At 38.9% G+C, this 19,266-nt stretch overlaps 1 protein-coding gene across 1 annotated transcript in view; it reads right to left on the reverse strand.

Annotated features, from left to right (window-relative positions):
• Positions 1-18,483, reverse strand: part of myot (myotilin) — a 78,920-nt gene extending 60,437 nt beyond the window's left edge. The window contains exons 1-2 of the mRNA XM_059990371.1: positions 18,359-18,483; positions 15,209-15,443 (exon numbers count right to left, since the gene is read on the reverse strand). Of these exons, the coding sequence (XP_059846354.1) occupies positions 15,209-15,381 (173 nt within the window). The 5' untranslated portion in view covers positions 15,382-15,443; positions 18,359-18,483. The remainder of the gene's footprint in view (positions 1-15,208; positions 15,444-18,358) is intronic.
• Between the last annotated feature and the right edge of the window lie 783 nt (positions 18,484-19,266).

Here is a 19,266-nt window from a genome sequence, read left to right on the forward strand (position 1 = left end):
ACCCAGCAGAGGATAATTACAGTGGTTGTACCATTTTGGATACCACTGACGGGAGGGATGACCTAGCAGATGAAGGTCACAGCAATTAGGTTGCTGGTACTGAGTCTGTCTCTGTGGCTCAGAAGGGAAGGGGAGAGAGAAGATGTAAGCAGTGGTGATAGAGTATTCATTAGGGGAACAGAAAGGAGGTTCTGTGAACGAGAGTGAGATTTCCAAATGGTATGTTGCCTCCCAGGTGTCAAGGTCTGGAACATCTTGGATCGAGTCCTCAGCATTCTTAAGTGAAAGGGTGAGCAATTGGACACCATTGTCCACGTACAGTGGCATGCAAAAGTTTAGGCACCCCGGTCAAAATTTCTGTTACTGTGAATAGCTAAGCGAGTAAAAGATTACCTGTTGTCCAAAAGGCATAAGGTTGAAGATGACACATTTCTTTAATATTTTAAGCAAGATTACTTCTTTATTTCCATCTTTTTACAGTTTCAAAATATCAAAAAAGGAAAAGGGCCTGAATCAAAAGTTTGGGCACCCTGCATGGTCAGTACTTAGTAACAGCCCCTTTGGCAAGTATCACAGCTTGTAAACACCTTCTGTAGCCAGCTAAGAGTCTTTCAGTTCCTGTTTGGGGGATTTTCGCCAATTCTTCCTTGCAAAAGGCTTCTAGTTCTGTGAGATTCTTGGGCTGACTTGCATGCACTGCTCTTTTGCGGTCTATCCACAGATTTTCGAAGATGTTTAGATTTGGGGACTGTGAGGGCCATGGCAAAACCTTCAGCTTGCACCTCTTGAGGTAGTCCATTGTGGATTTTGAGGTGTGTATAGGATCATTAACCTGTTGTAGAAGCCATCCTTATTTCACCTTAAGCTTTTTTGCAGACGGTGTGATATTTGCTTCCAGAATTTGCTGGTATTTAATTGAATTATTTCTTCCCTCTACCAATGAAACGTTCCCCATACCACAGGCTGCAATACAAGCCCAAAGCATGACCGATCCACCCCTATGCTAAACAGTTGGAGAGGTGTTCTTATGAAATTCAGCACCCTTTTTTCTCCAAACATACCTTTGCTCATTGTGGCCAAAAAGTTCTATTTTAACTTCATCAGTCCACAGGACTTGTTTCCAAAATGCACCCAGCTAGTTTAGATGTTCTTTTGCAAACTTCTGACGCTGAATTTTGTGGTGAGGCCGCAGGAAAGGTTTTCTTCTGATGACTCTTCCATGAAGGTCATATTTGTGCAGGTGTCGCTGTTTCCTGAAGCTCTTTTGCATTCAAACGGGGGTGTTGATTTGCCTTTCTAGCAATCCTATGAGCAGTTCTCTCTGAAAGTTTTCTTGGTCTTCCAGACTTCAACTTGACCTCCACCATTCCAGTTAACTGCCATTTCTTTATTACATTACGAATTGAGGAAACAGCTACCTGAAAATGCTTTGCTATCTTCTTATAGCCTTCTCCTGCTTTGTGGGTATCAATTATTTTAATTTTCAGAGTGCTAGGCAGCTGCTTAGAGGAGCCCATGGCTGCTGATTGTTGGGACAAGGTTTGAGGAGTCAGGGTATTTATAAAGCTTTGAAATTTGCATCACCTGGCCTTTCCTAATGATGACTGTGAACAAGCCATAGCCCTAACAAGCTAATTAAGGTCTGAGACCTTGGTAAAAGTTATGAGAGAGCTCAAATCTCTTGGGGTGCCCAAACTTTTGAGAAAGGCCTCAAGTGTTGTGAACATTTGGCCAAGTGACATCATTGGCATTGTATGCCAACTAACATTCTTGACCCACCCCTTGGTTGGCCATCTTTTACACTGTTACATATACAGACCACCCGGCCTAAATGCTTTCTAAGTATGCGGTGCTTAACAATCCACTCAAGCAGCAAAAACCTTTGTCAAGTAGAATTGGTGCTCCTTTCCTTTTTCACTCAATAATTGTACAAAACAAAAATAATACACCAATCTTGCTTAAAATGTTGAAAAGAATGTTTCATCTTTAACTTTATGACTTTTGGAGATCAGTTCATCTTCTACTCACTTAACTATTCACAGTAACAGAAATTTTGACCGGGGTGCATGCCACTTGTAGGTACCAAAGACATGGGTAGGAAGAGGGACGTTTCTGGAAAGTGAGTTAGGTGGTAAAGGACAGGATCTCCACGGTTATGATCTCAGAATTGTTACCCATGCCACATATTAGTGAGGCCAGAAATAGGAAGATCATACAGTTTTAACACGTGGCAAAGGAGTTGGTGTCGGAAAGAGGGCTTGGATCATTGGGCTCTTTTCCAGGGAAGGCGGGACCTGTACAGAAGAAACAGTTTGCACCTAACACTGGATGGGAACTGATATTATAGTGGGAAGGTTTGCAAGTACTGAATGGGGAGGGTGTTGGTTAAGCTAGAAATGCAGGGGAATGGGAAACAGAGTGCCAGACAGATAGTGGATTGGATGTGGAGACAGACCTCAGATAAAGTCAGGAATCAAAAGGATGAGCATGGGAGGATTAATGTTCTGAGTTGCATATATTTCAATGCAAGAAGTATTGTAGGAAAGGCAGATGAGCTCACGACATGGATCAACACCTGAAATTATGATATTGTGGCCACCATTGAGACTTGGTTGCATGGGGAACAGGACTGGCACCTCAGTATTCCAAGGTTCCAATGTTTTAGACGTGACAGAGCGGGAGAGAATAAAGGGGAAGGGGTGGTGTTACTAGTCAGGGAAAATGTCATGCCAGTGCTCAAACAGGACAAATTGGAGAACTTGTCTAGTGAGGCTTTATGGGTGGAGCTGAGGAATAAGAAAGGTATGACCACATTAACAGGACTATATTATAGACCACCCAACAGTCCATAGCCAGCCAGTCGTGTCGTGCGATCAGCATCAGAGTCCAAATCCGGCCAGTTCTTTAGGCGCTTTCTATCCATGCTGCATTGAATATCAAGCTAGCCTCTCGGCCTCATTTAAAAAAAAACAGACAAAATGTTAAAGAAATGCCAAGGTTGCCACCCAATGTGCCACAAGGTGTGGAAAGGAATGACAACCACATTCCACAGGACTTAGAGGAACAATTCATAGAGAGCTCACAGACTGTTGCAAGAAACATAAAGTTGAGATAGTTGGTGATTTTAACTTTCCACGCATTGACTGGGACACCATACTGTCTAATGTGTTCAGAAGTTTCCTTAATCAGTATGTAGAAGTCCCAACGAGAGAGTGTACACTTGATCTCTGATTAGTGGAGTGGTGCTGCAGCAACAACCTGGCACTCAACGTCAGAAAGAGCTGATTGTGGACTTCAGGAAGGGTAAGATGAAGGAACACATACCAATCCTCATAGAGGGATCAGAAGTGGAGAGAGTGAGCAGTTTCAGGTTCCTGGGTGTCAAGATTTCTAAGGACCTAACCTGGTCCCAACATATCGATGCAGTTATAAGGAAGGCAAGACAGCGAATATACTTCATTAAGAGTTTGAAGAGATTTGGCATGCCAACAAATACACTCAAAAACTTCCGTAGATGTACCATGGAGAGCATTCTGACAGGCTGCATCACTGTCTGGTATGGGGGAGGGGCTACTGCACAGGACGAAAGAAGCTGCAGAGGGTTGTAAATTTAGTTGGCTCCATCTTGGGTACTAGCCTACAAAGTACCCAGGACATCTTCAAGGAACAGTGTCTCAGAAAGGCAACGTCCATTATTAAGGACTTCTAGCTCCCAGGGCATGCCCTTTTCTCATTGTTACCATCATGCAGGAGATACAGAAGCCTGAAGGCGCACACTCAGTGATTCAGCAACAGCTTCTTCCTCTCTGCCATCCGATTCCTGAACATTGAACCCTTGAACACTACCTCACTTTTTAAATATATATTATTTCTGTTTTTGCACGATTTTAATCTATTCAATATATGTATACTGTATATGTATAATTTATTTTTCTATTTTATATATTGCATTGAACTGCTGCTGCTAAGTTAACAATTTCACAACATGTGCCTGTGATAATAAACCTGATTCTGATTCTGATGTTGATCTGCTCTTAAAGAAAGGCTCTAAATATAAACCAGGAAATTATAAGCCATTGAGCCTGACATCAGTAGTGGGAAAGTTATTGGAAGATATTCTAAGGGTTTGGCTATATGAGTATTTGGATAGGCATAGAGTGATCAGGGATAGCCTGAATGGCTTTATATGAGGTAGGTCATGTCTAACCAATTTTATAGAGTTTTCCAAGGAGGTTACCAGAAAAGTTGATGAAGGCAAGGCAGTGGATGTTGTCTACATGAACTTCAGCAAGGTACTTGATTAGATCCTGCATGGGAGGTTGGTCAAGTAGTTTCAGTCGTTCAGGCATCAAGATAAGGTAGTAAATTGGATTAGACATTGGCTTTGTGAGAGGAACCAGAGAGTGGAAGTAGTTGGTTGCCTCCCTGAGTGGAGGCCAATGATTAGTAGAGTACCACAGGGATTGGTGCTGTGTCCATTGTTATTTGTCATCTATATTAACGATCTGGATTATAATGTGGTTAACTGTATCAGCAAATTTGCAGGTGACACCAGGATTGGGAGTGTAGTGGACAGTGAGAAAGACTATGAAGTCTTGCACCAGCTGGAAAATAGACTGAAAAATGGTAGATGGAATTGAATGCAGACAAGTGTGAGGTGTTGCCCCTTGGGAGAACCAACCAGGGCAGGTATTACACAGTGAGTGGCTGGGCACTAAGAAGTGCAGTAGAACAAAGGGATCTGGGAATACAGGTCCATAATTCATAGAAAGTTGTATCAAAGGTAGATAGAGTTTTTATGAAAGCTTTGGCACAGTGATCTTCATAGAGTGAAATGTTGAGTACAGGGGCTGGGATGTTGAAGCTGTACAAGATGTTGGTGAGGTCTAATTTAGAGTATTGTGTGCAGTTTTGATCACCTACCTACAGGAAAAATGTAAATAGGATTGAAAGAACACAGTGAAAATTTACAAGGATGTTGCTGGGATTGGAGGACCTGAGTTACAAGGAACAATTGAATAGGACATCTTTATTCTCTAGATTGTAGAAGATTGAGGGGAGATTTGATAGATGTATACAAAATTATGAGGGGTAAATGCAAGCAGGCTTTTTCCACTGAGGTTGAGTGAGACTAAAACTAGAAGTCATGGGTTAAGGGTGGAAGGTGAATGTTTAAGGGGAACATGAGGGGTAACTTCTTCATTAGAAGGTGGCAAGAGTGTGGAACAAGCTGCCAGTGCAAGTGGTTGAAGCAATTTTGATTTCAAAGTTTAAGAGAAGTTTGGATAGGTACTTGGATGGGAGTGGTATAGAGGGTGCAGATTAAAGGGACTAGGCTGTTTAAATAGCCCAACACTGACTAGATGGGCCAAATGGCCTATTCCTGTGCTGTAGTTTTCTATAGCTCTGTGACTCTATTCATATATAGCAAAAAGGTAAATATACTGGGCAAGAGATGTGTTCATAAAATTCCAAAGTATTGCGCAATTGAAAACTGAGTTAACCATGAAGAACAAATTCATGCATATTTCAGAATTATTGGATACCTGCTGCAAAAGCTAAAACCTGGTTTTGTTTTCTCTTTATAAAGAGTGATTTTGGAAAGTCTAATTTCTGATCTGTTCACCTAAAATATTTAGCTACTTCAGATTTTCAGTGGATTTGTTGGATAAAAATGATGCAATCTCAGAAAAGAATAATTCTTGGGCAAAGCACAGGAATTTGAGTTGGTTGTGTTAAGTTTTAGGTGTTAAGTCCTACATTTGGAAATAGGGAGCCTGAAGAGCTAAAATGAAGGAATTACACACTTGCTCTGTGGTATTTTCCCCTGGGTGTCGCAGACACCCTCACTAAATTATGCCGTTCAATATAATTGTAATTGGGCCTTTGATGGGCGGAGGACCTAGAAAACAATAAAATCTGTAGGTACAGCAGACAAGTGTGAAAATGAGCTGTTAAAATGAACTTTGTTCGGCCAATGGTTTGGGTGGCTAATGGGCTTGTTTGCAAGAGTTCTCTTATGGAACTATACAAATATTATGTAACCCGCTATTGCTATTGCTCTTGCCATCCCACCCATTCTAAGAAACTAGCAACCCTACACCTCTTCTCTGCACTCCTTCCTGCACCAACCCCTCATCACTCCACCTGAATTGTGACAGTCAAAATCTAGTAACTTGGACCATTTCCAGTGTAGGTTAAGCGAAATTCATTGGGATAGGGAGAAAGGTGGTGAATGATCAGTGGTAGGCATGTGAGACACAAATGTAAAGGAGCACAAGATGTTACTGCTTGGGAATGTGCTGGGGATTGTGCAATAGAGGGAGGGTCTTAGGAGGGCAGTAAGGATGTGTTAGAGAGGGGATTGTTGTGGGGAAAATGGTTTGTGTAGAGAATAGAAGTATTGGGTTGGCTGTAGAGAGAGGATAGGATTGATCTAGAGAAGAGGGGTGTAGAGGAATGGGGATGGAGCATGGGTCGATTGAGCAGATCACTGTGAGAGGCTGAGTAGATCAGAGAGAGATGAGAGGCGGAACAGAGATCACTCGGCATTGGCAGGAAAATGCAGGATAAGGAAGATTGATATGGAAAAAGACATAATGAATGAACCATCTTTAAGGAAGCTCCAGGCACTGCAATCAATAAACAATTGAGGAAAGACCTCAAGCCTCGTGTTGTGAACATTTGGCCAAGTGACATCATTGGCATTGTATGCCAACTAACATTATTGACCTACCCCAAGGGTGGCCATCTTTTACATTGTTACATACACAGACCACTTGGACTAAATGCTTTCTAAGTATGCGGTGTTTAGCGATTCATCATAGATAAAGTTCATCCACTCAAGCAGCAAAAACCTTTGTCAAGTAGAATTTCTTAAAAGGTGTTTAATTGTTGAGATTGGAATGTGAGCTGAGACATTGGCTAACTTCTTTTACTTTACAAGCAATACTGGTGAACATTTCCCCTCTTCCTGTACAGTATATGTAATTGGGTTCTTGATTAAACATCTCTTTAAGGGCTGTTACATTGTTACCTGTTACATTGTTATGTATTGGAGCGGGAACTATCCTTGTAGAATACTTGCCTCCAGTACTGGTGATCCTACCTGCACTAAATAATCAAGCTCATTTTTAGTTAGTTGCATAAGCAATAAAAAGAACAAAGAATTAGATGGGGGAGGGGGTGGAAATTGCTCTCTTGGGTAATCCCAGTTTTGCAGTTATATTAGCAGTGATCTCACTTGTGACAATAAACTACGTGAATGTAAATTGGATGCCAGGAGAAGGCTAGGGTTATAAATAGTAAGGTGACACCATGCAAATTGGAATATTCTCAGTAAGCTTTTTTCCATATAGTCCATCCTGATCATTTATAAAACACTGAGAAGACTCTGAAATTCTAAAACACTGCTTATGCAAATATAATATTGCTAGTGTCCTGTTCATAATTGTAAGATTAGCACTGATCTTCATAGTAAAAATTTATTTTTAAAATTCTTCTCATATTGTGCCTGTTGCTTAGAAAATACTGCTATTGAATTACATTTTCCTAGCAGTGTGTTGATTTAGAATAGAAGTTCCCTTACCATTACAGTGAAAGCAGAAATAACACTGGATGAACATTGCTGCAACTTGCCAACTGGACACTATGCACTTGTGCAAGAGTTTACAGCAGTAATGGAATGTAAGGGCAGATTGCTAATTGACTGTCTGAATAAGAAGGCAATAAATTGGAAATTTAGTTCATTCCAAAATAGTTCATTCCAGTTTTACCACATTGGCAAATTTCTGACAATATTGACTATTAAAGCATTATAGTAGAACAGCTTGGATGTTTGTCTGGAGCCATTCTGTTCATTCTCCTCCAAGAGCATCAATAATCTTTTGTCTTGCCAATGGAATTTATGCTTCACATTTCAGAGCTGGTCATGGTACAGGCTGAGTGCAGCAGACAGTTAATAGGGCACCAGGAAAAACCAAAAAAAAATGTTGATTGACTTTGTCTCTTTCAATTTGCTACATAAAACCGCAGAACCTATAATACAATTAATTGCGGAATTGTTGTACATCTGACCCTAAAAAAAATCAAAATTAAAGCTAAAATGTTCTGAAATTCTACTCCTTTGTGAAGAAGTATTCAAAGTGTGTTGTCCCATCTTTGGTGTGCCTATGTAAAACCATAGTAGATGATAGGAGTAGTTCCACATCACAGGAGTGTCGAGAGTTGAAAATATGCCACATTTTAAGTCTAGTTGGTACTACTACAAATGGGAAATACACTGGCTCCAAGGGTCCAAGCCAAGTTGCCTTGAGAACATGGCAGTGTATTCCTGAAATCCTGTTTTAGCTTCATGATGCAGAAGGATTTCACTGTCTGATAAGAGTCTCTTGCATGATTGCTTTGGTTTCAGAATCCGTGGAATCGCTTACATTTGACCAAAATTTGGTGTAATTATTAGGAAAACACAATTAAGCAAATGCATTCGAACATTGGAGAATCCTGCCTTTAATACTATCGTCATTTTGTGCACAAAGTAATCATCCATCAAGGCAGCTGTTATTCCTGGTCCATATTCCTGCTGCTGCCACAGAATTTCCTATTTTATATTTTGTTCTTTTCTCTTAAAATATGATTCAGTTTTAGTTTCATTGGATGCAGTGTTTAAAATATCATTATTTAAAATCTTTTCTCAATTCCAAACATCAATGAAGTTACAGCAGCCTTCCATTCACCTTCATTATGATACTACTCAAACTTTCCATTTTCTTGGAGTAAGGCTAAGGTGAATGTGAAAATAGTTTTTGGAAATCAGCAATGAGGCACCATTAAATTAAGATTGTCTCAAAGAGAATGAGGAAGGAGATTCGGAGGAATTGCTTTGTATAGTATTGCTGGTGCATATATTTTTCCACAGTCTGTCAGAACGAAAGATTGAACACATTTTGAGGCAGAGAAAGATGGAAGCCAATGACAAACAAAATGTATTATGCTTGTTTATCATTGTGCCATAGTGCATTCATAAATTGAGGCTGCGGATAATGTAATTTATAGCTGGAGTCCTCAGAGAAATACTGCACTAAATGAGCCATGTAATTACTAAAGAAGACTTGCATGAGAAAAGGGCAGGTAAGTGATTGATAAGATCACTATGCCAGTTGTGGATGCCTTGTTAACTGCAGAAAGGTGAGTAACAAAAGAGATCAGATAGGTCTTCCTCTCAGCCTGCTTGTTGGCAAAGCTTCCTGGTCCATTTTACATTTACTAAGTTGGTTTGTACCACTCAGGGTAATTAGGTTAAGCCTGTTTTAATGAAGATATAGGTGCACAGAGGCGAGCTACTAGCTCAAGTCCATGGAGTACTGAAGTAGAGCTGCACCATTGTTTGAAGTATTATTTCAGAGATGGCAACACTTTTCCTGTATATCAGTCAAAGAAGTCATTATTGTATTCAACTTTTAAGAACTATCATACATATCAAGTGATTTGCCATTCATCATATAGTCACACACTTTCCAAATAATGGGTTCTTCAAGGACTTTATTGACTACATGCATTTATGTTTCTATCTGGAACCCAATGGCATTCTATAATTCCAAGACATGTTGATTTTTAATATGTCATAACTTTTGAAGCTCAATGTGCTGTCCTGTTGAATGAACCATACAGAATATTTTTTATCACATAGTGTATCATTAACAAGTGTAATCAGTTTACCCTACAGTTCAAAGATTTTGACTTGGATGCTGTGAGAAATAGAATGAGCCTGCATATCCTGCAATTACTGTGAAACAGTGGAAGACCAAGTTTGCATTTATGTTAACGTCTTTCACAACCTCAGTTATGTCTCAAAGCTCTTCAAAGTGTTGTCAGGTGGAGCAAAGCAAAAGCCAATGTATACTTGACAAGAGCTCACAAATAACTGACAAAGATGACCAGTTATGTTGTTGTTTGGTGATAGTAAGAGATAAATATTGACTAGGCAGAACTCACTGTTCTTCTCAGGCATTCCTGGCTCCCTCAGCACTGAACTGAGGTGTCAGCCTAGATGATGCTCCAGAGAATTGATTAAAACCTCAATTTTATGACTCAGAGGTGAAGACACTTCCACTGAGTCAAGGCTGACCCGCAAAGCTTTAATGTGTTTACTTAAGATGAAAACGCTTTACTTTGGGATTAATAAGAAAAGATTCAAAAGGATGGGAGAGGGAGAGACCTTATGAATAAAACAATTGAGAAATACAAATTGTAATAAGGACACAGATTGAGAGAATAAATAATCAGAAAATCAAAGAAAGAAGAACACGTCATCTTCGCTACTCTTATCTACTTTTTGACACCACTTTCAGCTTGTACTCCCCTGTTCTACAACTCTACCCAGAGCCCTCCCTTTCACCTTATAAATTGCTACCATCATTTGACCTCCCAGAATGAAATTCCTCATATTTATATGGATTTATTGGCCACTTGCCAATCCTCAGCTTATATACCCAGATGATCACGATGTCCCTGTAATTTTTCAGAAACTTCTATACTACTTACAACACCAGCTACTTTAGTATCAGCTGCAAACTTACTGACCATGCCTTGTACATTTACATCCAAATCGTTTATTTAGATTATAAACAGCAAAGTTCCTAGATTTGGACCTCATGACACACCATTAGACACAGATATCCAGTCTGAGAAAAAACCCTCAGCCATCCTCCTCTGCTTCCTACCACACAGCCAATTATGAATCCAATCCAATATCTCCCCCTGTATCCTATACTATATAACCTTCCAGACTAGCCTGTCCCGAGGGACCTTGCTAAAGTCTATATAGACAACATCTACCCTCTTGATTACCTCCTTGATGAGTTCCCAAGAGATTTGTCAGACATGACTTCCCACACGCAAAATCATGCTGACTATCCTGAATCACGTGCCGTCTCTCCAAATGTTAGTAGAATTTTTCCCATAGAATTTCCTTCAGCAATTTCCCCACTACCAATGTGCGACTCACCAGCCTGTCATTTCCTGTCACAGAGTCATAGCGATGCAGAAAGGAAACAGGCCCTTCATCCAAATTCGTCTAGGCCAATACAAAGTATCTTCCCAAGTTAGTCTCATTTGCTTCTAGTTTTAGACTCCCCTATCCTGGGCACAAGACTGTAATCATCCATCTTTTCTATGCCCCACGTGGTTTTATAAACCTCCAAAAGGTTATCCCTAAACCACTTTTACTCCAGGGAAAATAGCTCCAGCGAATCCAATCTCTGCTTCTCATTCAAACCCTCCAATCCCAGGAACTCCCTAGTGAATCTTTTCTGCACTTTCTGCAGCTTAAGCACATCTTTCCATATGTATGGCAACCCGAAATGCACAATATTCCAGGTATGGTATCACCAACAATTTATACAGTCATAACATGGCATTCCCACTCTTACATTCAATGTGACAGATTTGTGAATGAGATACTTAGCAAATGTTCCATAAGTATTTCTAGTCTTTGGAAATCTCTGGCTCAAACCATGTCTGGAAATGTCACTAGTTGAATAAGGTCAAAGGTAACTACTGCTTTTAGCCAAGGCCCTGTTTAAAATTGGACTAGATTTGATCTTGAGTATTTGTGTGCTTGTTTGTACATGACCAGGTTCTACATGGGGTTATTCAATGTGTTCAATAGGATATTCATTATATTGTTACAGTATTTAACAACAGTCTTCTAGACCATCTTGAATATTAACTTGTATAGGTAAAAACTAACATATAATGTTACTGTAAAGTCATTGGTCTTTTTCTGCATAATGTCCAATATTATCTTCAAATCCAATCATTTGGAGAAATTCAGGGTCCAGCTTTTTTTTAAAAAGTATTTTGCATTTTATTTCTGAAGTGAAACTTAATTATTATTTTTGGATGAAATTATGACACTTAGGAAATTCAGCCAGGTACTTCACAGTGCAAACCAAAATGACATAAATGATAGGGATGATGTCAATCACTGTGAAGCTCCTTGGGACATTTTGCTTTGTAATTGATGCTACCTAAAGGTGAATGGTTGTTGTTGCTGAGCTTGTATTCTGATTGATTGCCTTTGTACAGAGGAGGTAAAAACTCTCAAATGATTGTGTGCCTAACATGTTGATGTGACATTTTGTCAGATATTTCAGTAGATCCACTTATTTATAGGAAAGTTTAAAACAGAGTTACATAAAGATGCTAATGTATGAGGTAGCTTGGACAGCAGGTTTAGCCTTCACTGTTAATACAGATGCAATAGATAAGAGAAGAGATGCATGCTGTTCAGTTTATCATTCATATTTTGCTGGAATTAATAACCATAAAGTCCTTCATTAGCAAGAAGTTATCACATTCTTTCCAAATCTATTTTCTTGGTACAAATCTCATAAATCTATAACTTAAAAAAATAAACAATGTTGTATTAATTTCTTATTTTTCTTTAATTGCCTTAACAAAATTGCATATACTGCTCCTAGAATTCAATGATTGACACTTTCAATGATTTGCTAAATCTATACGATGCAAATTTGTGTAAACCTTAACATCCTCATTCTTCTGCAAGTCAGAGAGTAAAATATCATGATCTTGTTATATTTCATAACTTACACCACAGAAATGGACCCAAAGCCTAATGGGTTCGACCTAATGATTTTACACCTTTGCTGACACCAAGAATTCTACTCCAGTAGTAGCCTTGCCTGTGCTAGATGTAACCTTAGAGCTTCCATCCTTAATGCATTTGTAACATCTGTAATGTTAGTTGTTTCCTTGACTGTCATTGGCCATTAAATCGAATGGCTCCAGCAAATTACTTGCATTCCAATCTTAGTAAATGCCTCTGCCTTTGAAATCTCAGGAGCTTTTGATACTCTAAGTGAACTAGTAAATAATATTAAGAATGGTTCAGAGCCTGCTTCAAAGTCAGGGACTTCATAAGCTTATTCTCACAAAAATTCTCCACATTTGTTGTTCATCTTCACTGGTTGTATTAACTCATTTTAATTCCAACTAACTTCCAGAAATAAATTGTGAAACTTTTTTGTCATTTTCAGCAGTAATTGAAACTATAAGAACCTGAAACATCTAATCGCCTTATACGTTCTCAGTATTTTCCTTTATGATGCCATGTTTGCAGTATATTTTGTTCCTTTCAAGCACTTCTTGACTTGAAGATCTCTATCTTGTCTTAAGTATAAAATCTAGTTCAAAGCAATAATTTGATAATTCTACCAATTCTGCCTTGAGTCGGCATCTCTAATGGTTCCAACTAATTGTTCTGTCCTCATTTTGCTCTTAAAATTAATAACTGTACAATCACGGAACAACTATTGCTCCTTTTGCCTAAACTCCTCTCATAGGGAGAAGATACTCTATATTACACTGGACAACAAAGATTTTGCTTCCTGAATACTTTTTGGTATCGCTTATAGATTTTGGGCTGCTGATCATGAAAATCACCATGAAATTTCCCGATTATACACCAATTTTTTTGAAATCACCAATATTTGTTATTTCAATTCATAATTCAAGTCAATTAAACTGTTGCCCACAATATAAGCTGAAAAGTTTTCTGTCTTGTGCAGACATCCCTGGGCATGGTTAGGCAGGGCAGATGCTGCATGGCAGGACATGTTTTAGAAAAAGCATCACACACACACCGTTCTATGCATTGCGTTTACATGTATATCGGTTTGCGATCATATTGAGGCGCATGCTCTAAGTGCATAGCATATTGTGTGCACACATAATAAAAAAATTGTATTTTCAGGAACATTTGTGATAGCAAAATATCTCATCAATGTTGGTGCAGTCATGATATTTTCTGTTATATTTGTGGCGAGTATACGCTTAAATCTCGAAGACAGAGCAAGATCCTAAGAAAGCCTATGAGCTCTACTTTGGATATAAAATTGGTGACCAAGATAAAGCCTGGGCTCCTGCGCTGTTGATCTTAGAGTTCGGCCCAGAGGTACTCAGAAGTCAACGCCGTTCACTGTCCCGATGATATGACGAGAACAGAAGGATCATGTGACAGACTGCTACTTCTGTCTGACCAGTGTGTCTGGTTTCTCTGCTAAAAACAAGAAATCCATTGATTATCCCAATCTCCCTTCAGCCATGAGACCTGTGCCGCATGATAATAATTTTCCAATACCGAAGCCATCAGAGACATGGAGTCTAGAGGAGACAGATGAAGATGCCATGATGCATGAGCCAGGAATAGAAAACAACACTGATACTGATACAGATTTTGAACCTTTTATGTCAAGTGAGCCTCATCTGATAACTCAATCTGAGTTAAATGATCTAGCCAGCGACCTGGGTTTGTCAAAGCCAAAAGCAGAATTACTGTGTTCAAGATTGCAGCGATGGAATCTGCTGTCACCAGGCAAAAAATTTCCGTGAAGGATTTCGATACTTGAGACAGAAGTTTCCCAGAATAACTGATGCCAAGATTAAGGAAGGCATTTTTGTTGATCCACAATTCAAACAGGTCATCAATGACAGGCAATTCAAAGGACTTCTAGTGGGACCAGAGAAAATCACATGGAAGGAATTCAAGAGTTTTGTTGAAGATTTTCTTGGCAACTGCAGAGCACAAAACTATTTGTAGCTGGTTGACTACATGCTTCAAGCATAGAAAGCCATGAAGTGCAACATGTCACTAAAGATTCATTTTCTGCATTCCCATTTAGGCTTCTTTCCTGCAAATCTTGGTGCTTTCAGTGACGAACATTATTAAAGTTTTCACCAGGGCATTGCAGTCATGGAGAAACGGTATCAGGCCAACTGGAATCCATCAATGCTCGCTGATTATCGTTGGGCCCTTAAGTGAGAAGCCTTAGACACTGAGTACAAATGAAAATTATCAACAAAACACTTCTAGCTTAGTTGAACTACTGCAAAGCATCAGCATCATTATGCAATTAAATGCATTATATTCAATAAAAGTTAATTTCTTGTTTCTCCAAATTCCTACCTGATAGAAGTAGTCTGAAATTATATTTGTGTTCAGCTTCATGTGGTCTATCATAACCACAGGAGATTTCTGAGGAAGCAATACTTGTGAAAAAATTTGCTGTCCAGTGTTATTACCTTCACTTGTTGAAGAAAAATATTCTTCAATTGTCTTGTGCATAATCATCGTTGCACTTTATATCATAATAGAGCCTTTTGTATTGATTTACATCTGCATACTCACAGTTCAGGATTGACTTTGAATGCCTGTGTTTTCTTTGATGGAGAGATGTTCACATCAGGACGAACGCCAAAGATCTGAGTGTTCGTCTGTGGTTTATTCTGCTTATTTGAGTTCTCCGATACAAATTGTTTATTGTGCATCCCTTTGTCATTCAAAAAGCCTTGATGTCTCATGGAACTACCTGAATATATTTTGGTGCTGGACTGAAAACCTTGATCTTGGGTTTCCTCACTTTCTGTAAAAAAAAGATAAATAATACAATTAACCATAATAATGTGTATCCACAACTGTTAAATAAATAGTAGGTAAAATTTAATGCACTGAAGCACAATTATATAAAACCTTTTCACCATCTGTTTACGCTGACGAATCACCTACCTATCACAGATCCAAGCATCTGTGCTTGTACTGTAGAATATATACTGTAATTAGAAGCATTTATTTAGAAATTCATTGGCCTAGGAATTTAATGTTGATATGCTCTATGTCTTTCCGTTTGAGGAAAATTGATTGCTTTGTGTATCCAGGTACTTTGTATTTACAGTACATACTTCACCCAGGTACAGCAATTGTCCAAATATCCAGTCGCAGTCCTTGTGTGCATGACATGCTTTTGCATGGGGGTTGGTTATTTTGGAGGGATTTCAATCAATGTATGTACAGTGCGGAATATATGTCACTTACATCATTTTATACCATTAAAATACCATTCACACACCTTAAATTTTCTCGCAGCCCTTTCATGACATAGCCTATTCCTGCATCCGGAGTTGATAATCACGATGCTACCACTGGGAAGTCAGGCATGAGCCTTTTCAGTGGGAGCTATTCTTTGTCTAGGTAAGTTGTTTCCTTCCTTTTCTTTTTTTCCTTTCCTGGTCCTTTGATCACCATTTCCCTCTCCCATGATCATAACTTCCTTCACCACCCCCCATCATGTTAAAGTGCCGGGGTTAGGACTGAGCTTAAGTTCCCACTCAATGCACTTTAGTAAACTATTTAAGAACTTTTTAAAAGCTATTTATTAATGCTTTTTGGGAGGGTGATTTTAGATGCATATCATATTTATACTGAGTTAAATACTGTATGTAATTAGTTTTGCTACAATAAGTGTATGGGACACTGGAAAAAATGCTGAATTTCCCCTTGGGGATGAATAAAGTATCTATCTATCTATGTCCCAGTGAATCAACAGTTGAATCCAGCGGAGAACCCACTAGGAGAAAACTGACCAAGATGGGTGTTAAAATACCAAAGTAAGGTGTTTCTGTGTTTCCTGCGTCATAGGCCACCATACAACATTGCAGTGTGGTAGAATTTCTAGGCCTTTCCTTCTTAAGTCATAGACTAATAATGACAAGGAAGAGACCACTCATGGTGTGGACTAACAATATCTTATATGGCAGAATAGGGACTACTTAACTCAGATTGGCTTGTGTGCTACATTGCCTCACTTTCTTTCACATTTCGGATTGAGTCCACCTTTTATACATTTCCTTTCTCTGATTGGTTTAAGATTTTAAGTTTGGACTCCTTTTGTAGGTCCAGATGAGGATGTGGCCATGAGTTAACTCTTCCTGGATGTTACCGTGTCATTGGCAGCCCAACCAAAATTCAGGAAGTTTGCCTAGTGAAAAGATTTAATAATCAGTCTGAAACATTAACTCTAAAATAACTGCTTTGTGGAGCACCTCTGTTCCATCCACCAAAAATGGAATTTCCTGGCAGCCATCCATTTTAATTCCTATCCTCATTCGGTCCTTGCTTCCTCTTGTGGCATGATGAGGCCACTCTCATGGTGGAGGAGTAACACTTCATATTATGTCTAAAAGCCTCCAAACTGATGGCATGAATGTTGGTTTCACCTTCTGCTTTGTTTTTTTCTATTTTCCCCTCCCCCTTCTATTCCCCACTCTGGCCTCCTACCTCTTCTCCTCATCTGCCTATCATCTGGTCATGGTGTCCCTCTTTCTTCCCTTTCTCCCCTGGTCCACTCTTTTTTCCTATCAGATCCCTTCTTCTCCAGCCCTTTAGCTTTCCCACCCTTCTGACTTCACCTTCTACTTTGATCTTCTTCCCCTCCCCCATTTTTTAAATTCTGGTGTCTTCTCCCTTCTTTTCCAATCCTGATGAAGGGTCACGGCCTGAAATATGGACTCTTTATTTATTTCCATAGACGCTTCCTGATCTGCTGAGATCCTTTAGCATTCTGTGTGAGTTGTTCTGCATTTCCAGTATCTGCAGAATCTCTGAAACATCTGTTTCTTTCTCTCCATTTACGCTGAGTATTTCTAATTCCTTTGTGTTTATTTAAACCATCTTCAGTCTCTTTGTTTAAACTGGATATCCTATACCTGTATTTCATTTCCCAAGGTTCAACCAGATGTATTGAAAATCTCTGGCTGAATTCATCTTTAATTTAATAGGGTGCATATTCATGTACCTTGTTAAATATTTGTTCTATATCTGGTAGAGAACACTGAAGTAGTGATAGATGTTTAAAAACTACATTAGTGATGGCATATAAATGAAAATTTGATGTTTATCATTAATATAAAACTATAGGGTTTGCAGTAAACTTTATACCTAATATGTGACTTTGAGTTTGTGTGTGTGTGTGTGTGTGTGTAATTCAATACTGGTAGGTAAACAATGGGTGGCTTTTAAGGTATGGACTAGATACCTTTCCATAATGAAGAAAGGTAAGGCAATTAAAACTAGAGCTCCTGGATGTCAAGTGTACAGAGATATAATAAACAATGAAAATAATTAGTTAGGGGCATACAGCTGATGAATGTCTTCAGTGAGAACCAAGCTGAATATTGGGAAAAGGAAAACAGGGCTGCGGAGTTCATTTGCTAAAAAACCTGTCCCTTCTCTGCAACACAAAACAAATCACTTCCAAACTTATTCTACTGTAGTTTTGATGTATGGTCATCAATCTAAAACATCAACCCTGTTTCTCCCTCCATGGATGCTGCCTGACTTGTTGAGTACAGCCAGCAATGTTTAAATTTCCTTTTACAGAGATGATATTATCCCAATACCTGTCAGTAAGCATGGTAGCTTCTGTCCTATGCCTGCAATATAGTTTTGTTGAATGTTTAGAGGTTGCCTGACCGTCTCTTCAATGGAGTGTGCATTCTGTACCTGAATAGACAGTGAGCTGGCCACAACACGAAGTTGCACCATCTTTGTTGGTAGCAACACAATTGTACAAGCCTGAATCTTCTGGAAAGGCTTCTGTAATTACCAGAGTGCAAACCTCTTCTGTAATAAATAGAAATTTTCAATAAGTGAATTCTGTTAAATATTTTGTCCTGATTTTAAATGAACATCTTTACAGTTGTACAGTGAAAAATGATACAAGAAAACTGTTGTCAATCATTTTAAAGATAATTGCACATCTGACCCATTTCACTACAGGATATTCTTTACAGCAGTGCCATCAATATGTATGTTTGTGATCCTGTGACATTTTCAAAAATTAAACTTACAGCAAGAATGTTGTTAGATATTACCCCCTTTTAACTCTTAATCCAGTACTTAGTAATTTACACCGGTTGCTAGTTAAGCAATGATTTGATATTAAAACTCTCAGCCTTGGATTTCAAATCCCTGCACGCTTTGCCCATACCTTATTATTCTCTCCAGATTTATATCCTCCAAATGATGAACAGAAGCAGTAGGAACCGGAGCAGACCATATTGCTTTTCAAGTTTACTTTTACTCTACTATTCACTAACCTTAGGGCAGTTCTGATTGGACTCAGATCTATTTTCCTGTTTGTTACATTACCCTTTAGTTCAAAATCCCATATCTCTTGACTTTGAATATATTCAAGACTGTTTCCACAGCACTCTGGCATAGAGAGTTCTCAAGATTCTGATGAAAGAAAAATCCTTCTCTCTACCTTCAGAATCCATTATTCAGACAGACAGACAGACAGACTTTATTGATCCCAAGGGAAATTGGGTTTCGTTACAGTCGCACCAACCAAGAATAGTGTAAAAATATAGCAATATAAAACCATAAATAATTAAATAATAAGTAAATTA

This window comes from Hypanus sabinus, chromosome 15 (genome assembly GCF_030144855.1).
Source record: "Hypanus sabinus isolate sHypSab1 chromosome 15, sHypSab1.hap1, whole genome shotgun sequence".
Classification (NCBI taxonomy): domain Eukaryota; kingdom Metazoa; phylum Chordata; class Chondrichthyes; order Myliobatiformes; family Dasyatidae; genus Hypanus; species Hypanus sabinus.